This window comes from Convolutriloba macropyga, unplaced genomic scaffold (genome assembly GCF_964194025.1).
Source record: "Convolutriloba macropyga unplaced genomic scaffold, txConMacr16.3 SCAFFOLD_4310, whole genome shotgun sequence".
NCBI classification, from domain to species: domain Eukaryota; kingdom Metazoa; phylum Xenacoelomorpha; order Acoela; family Convolutidae; genus Convolutriloba; species Convolutriloba macropyga.
In genome coordinates this window covers 18678-22139 of record NW_027452142.1, presented here as the reverse complement: position 1 = coordinate 22139, position 3462 = coordinate 18678, and the positions used below count along the sequence as shown (strand labels likewise).

Here is a 3462-nt window from a genome sequence, read left to right as displayed (position 1 = left end):
ACGGCTACGAGGTTCTCGATAAACACCAGATGGCATTTAAGAATCCGCCACTGCAGAGATCTGGCATTTCAAAACTTGCAAATGTGTGTTTTAAACCTGATTTCAAAAGTTTGCGAATTCAAATAAACTAACGCTTGAGGCGTTGTAATGAAAATTCCCACCTCTATTGAACCTAATGAACACTCACATTATATACAATAGTACTTAGTCCCAATTTAATTGTGTGATATGTGTCAGAGTCGTAAAATATGTATAAAGAACAGTTATAGTAATTGTCGACTTCAATTGTTCAACTCCGCATTTTCTTAACGATTTTCTTGGAAAAATGATATGAACCAAATGGGTACTTTGGGTACTTGAAGTTTGAATTGCTGAGATTATTTAATTTGGTTCTCTATCATGTAATGGAAAATTAGGATACTTACCCGTTGTAACCTACTTTCTCAGCTAATTGGGTTACAACTTAGAGACTTCTGACAACTAACAAAAATACACCTTTAATTGTTTGTATTAAATATTGGCCTCCTTATTATCATAACTGACAAATCCGGGGGGGGGGGGGGGGTGGGGCTGGAGAGCAATCCGGGGGGCAATGTCTAGTGTCACCTTTTATGAGGCTATATAAACGATTATCAATACAAAATCAAGCATTTATTTATTAAATTTTTGAAATGATACAAAAATTTCGTTCACGGGGGATTTTGCTGAGGATTTCTATATGTAAACGGATGTTTTGTTGTTACTCAAAAATCAACTATTTAATTTCTTTTGAAAAAAATGTACTTAAACAATCATCTGCTTAAAGTTTACGAGGCAAAAATATTTACATTAAATTACTTCTTTTTCTTTTTTACAAAAAAAAATATTCGCAAATCAGGATTAGAGGTGCGATGACTCTTTAATAAAATCTCCTTTGAGATGTTGGTAACTAAGTAAGCAATTTCAATAATTAAATGCTTAAATTTATGGGGAAAAGAAAATAATGGGTTTCAGATTTTGTCACGCTTTGTATGGTCAGAAAATCCAACACGATTTAGAGGACATTGCTCAATTTGCTTCAAATCACCCAGAAGAAGTTTTATTACTTGACTTCAATCATCTTTACGGGTTTGAAAATGAAGAAAAGTTTACAACTTTTATCGATTTAATTGTATCCTTTTTTCCTGGAAAAATTTGGTCGAGCGAAGACACGGAAAAAACAAGCTTCGAGAGTGTCTCAATCAGCGAAATTCTTGCCAGAAACAAACAAATTTTACTATTTTCGAAGCAACTTTTCGATCGCAAATTTAGTTTTATTTTCCCGACGAAAGCGTTGCGTTCTTACTGGCCAAACAAAAACAAGAAAAGTTCTGTTAATCAGTTTAATCTAATAACATTGCAATCCAAACTCGATAGTCAAATGTCGGTAATTCAATGTATTATGACACCGAGGTTGGAGAATGTAATATCTCCCAGAAATCGATCTCTCTTTCGCTACGAACGGAACTTGATGCGAGAGTTGCCTGATTGGCTGGAGAGGACCCGAATTGAGGGATTAAAACCCAATATCATAATTACAGATTTCATAGGAGAAAATAGTTTTGTGTCAAAGGTTATTGCGTATAATTATAGTGATAGCTAGGGATTACACTAAACATGATTGTTAACTGTTTCCTTTTATCAATTTTATAGATTTACGTACTTTAAAAAATGCCATCTTTATTAAAATCTAAAAAATTAGTTATGCCGTGCTAAATATTTTATCATGTACTAGTAATAAGAAAATTGTGTGCGTGTAAATTAAAATTATTCTAAACCATTGGGCAATTGTTTGGGATAGTCAGATTAGATAAATAGCTCTGTCAACAAATTTTCGAGTGGTTATTTTTATATGATTTTTATATCAGATACGTTTAATGAAGATTTGTGGTCCGCCAGAACTAATTTTATATAGTGATTTTGACATTGTTAAAAAGGAGAAATTCATTAAAAGAGAGAAAAGGAAACAGTTGAAAAAGTTGCGAATGAGGTTAATAGAATTTTAGTTATTGCAGTTTTGATATGTTATTTTATTCCTTTCAGAATATCCTGACTGCCTTCAATAAATATTCACAAATATTTCTTTTCTACGGTGTCGGCACAACATAGCCTTAATGGCAAAATACCCAATGTGACAAAATATCCAAATTATACCCGATATTTTACCTTTTTGTTGATGTTACCAAAACAACTATTTAATATAATAACTAATATATAATAATAAAATAACTTTTAATATAAAAATAATTTTTATAATAATAAGATCTGAAATAGTAAAAATATTGGAAAAGAAATATGTGAAACTAGAGGTTTTTCTCAGAATGCAAACTAATCGAACTCGGTTTTTTTCAATTAATGGTTTTGGGACCTCTCATTTGTCTGCTCTACACCAATGACTTAAACAGAAACATACAAGGAAATTTCAAAATAATTCAGTTTGCCAATAATACAAGTTTTAAGATCAATGTCAAAAAACAATGTCAACCTGATAAAATATGCCTTCAGCATGGATTTGTAAAAGACGGATGAGTAGATCAAACAAAACAAGCTATTAACTAATACTGATTGATTGCCCTCGAACGAATTTTGTAGCAATTATATTTGTCCTGTCGGTCTTTTTTTTTGCAATTTTTGGCTGGACCAATTTTCCGTCTGACGCATTTGACTTTTCGTCCTCAAAAACGGGATAAACAGGTAGCGCCCAGCGGGCATTAAGTGCTCTTAGAACGTTTCAGCTCACTAGTTTTCAAGTAGGCGATTCACAGAATCTGTTTTGGAGACCTTATACTTATGGTGCGAAGGGCGGATCTTAGAGATTGACTCGCCCACTGTTGCCACCCTATCAGCCACCGGTGCACCCCCCCCCGCGCTCACTTACGGCTCTTCAATTAAACTAAAGCTAGCCTATCTAAACCGTGCCTAATTACTGACGAAGCCAACCGCTCGCCGTTCGTTTGAGAGCAATTCGCCCGACGTTAGTCGGTTATGATAAAAATTTTTGAGACAAAATGATGCTTATGGCCAATTAAATTTCAACGGACACCAAATAAAACCGGAAGATTATTTCAGATATTTAGAAATTGAGATTGATACAAATTTAATCTGTAAAAATTAACTTACAAAATTCTCTCAAAAATGGCAGTAGCCATGCGATCAAAAATTATTTTACGTTTGCAAATACCAATTGAAACACGATTAATGTTGTTCACATCCTTTCTACTCCCAAGTTTTATTGTATTATTTTCTCTAAAACCAACAGTTCATCAATATATCGATGAAAATATGCAATATGTTCATCAATGTGCTAAATGAAAAAAATTGAAAGGTTGAGATCTTTTAATGAAACCTGGAATTTTAACAGCATATTTAACAGCAAATGAAGGTTTCGGGGCTAAGAAGTAATATTTATTTTAAAAAATACATTTCATGCAGATAATTCCTAGG

General features: G+C 33.0%; 1 protein-coding gene across 1 annotated transcript; it reads left to right on the top strand.

The window, feature by feature from the left end:
* Positions 1–973: 973 nt before the first annotated feature.
* Positions 974–1733, top strand: LOC142357239 (PI-PLC X domain-containing protein 2-like). The gene has a single exon (XM_075408898.1). The coding sequence runs from the start codon at positions 983–985 to the stop codon at positions 1619–1621; it is 639 nt and encodes a 212-aa protein (XP_075265013.1). The 5' UTR covers positions 974–982; the 3' UTR covers positions 1622–1733.
* The last annotated feature ends 1729 nt before the right edge of the window (positions 1734–3462 follow it).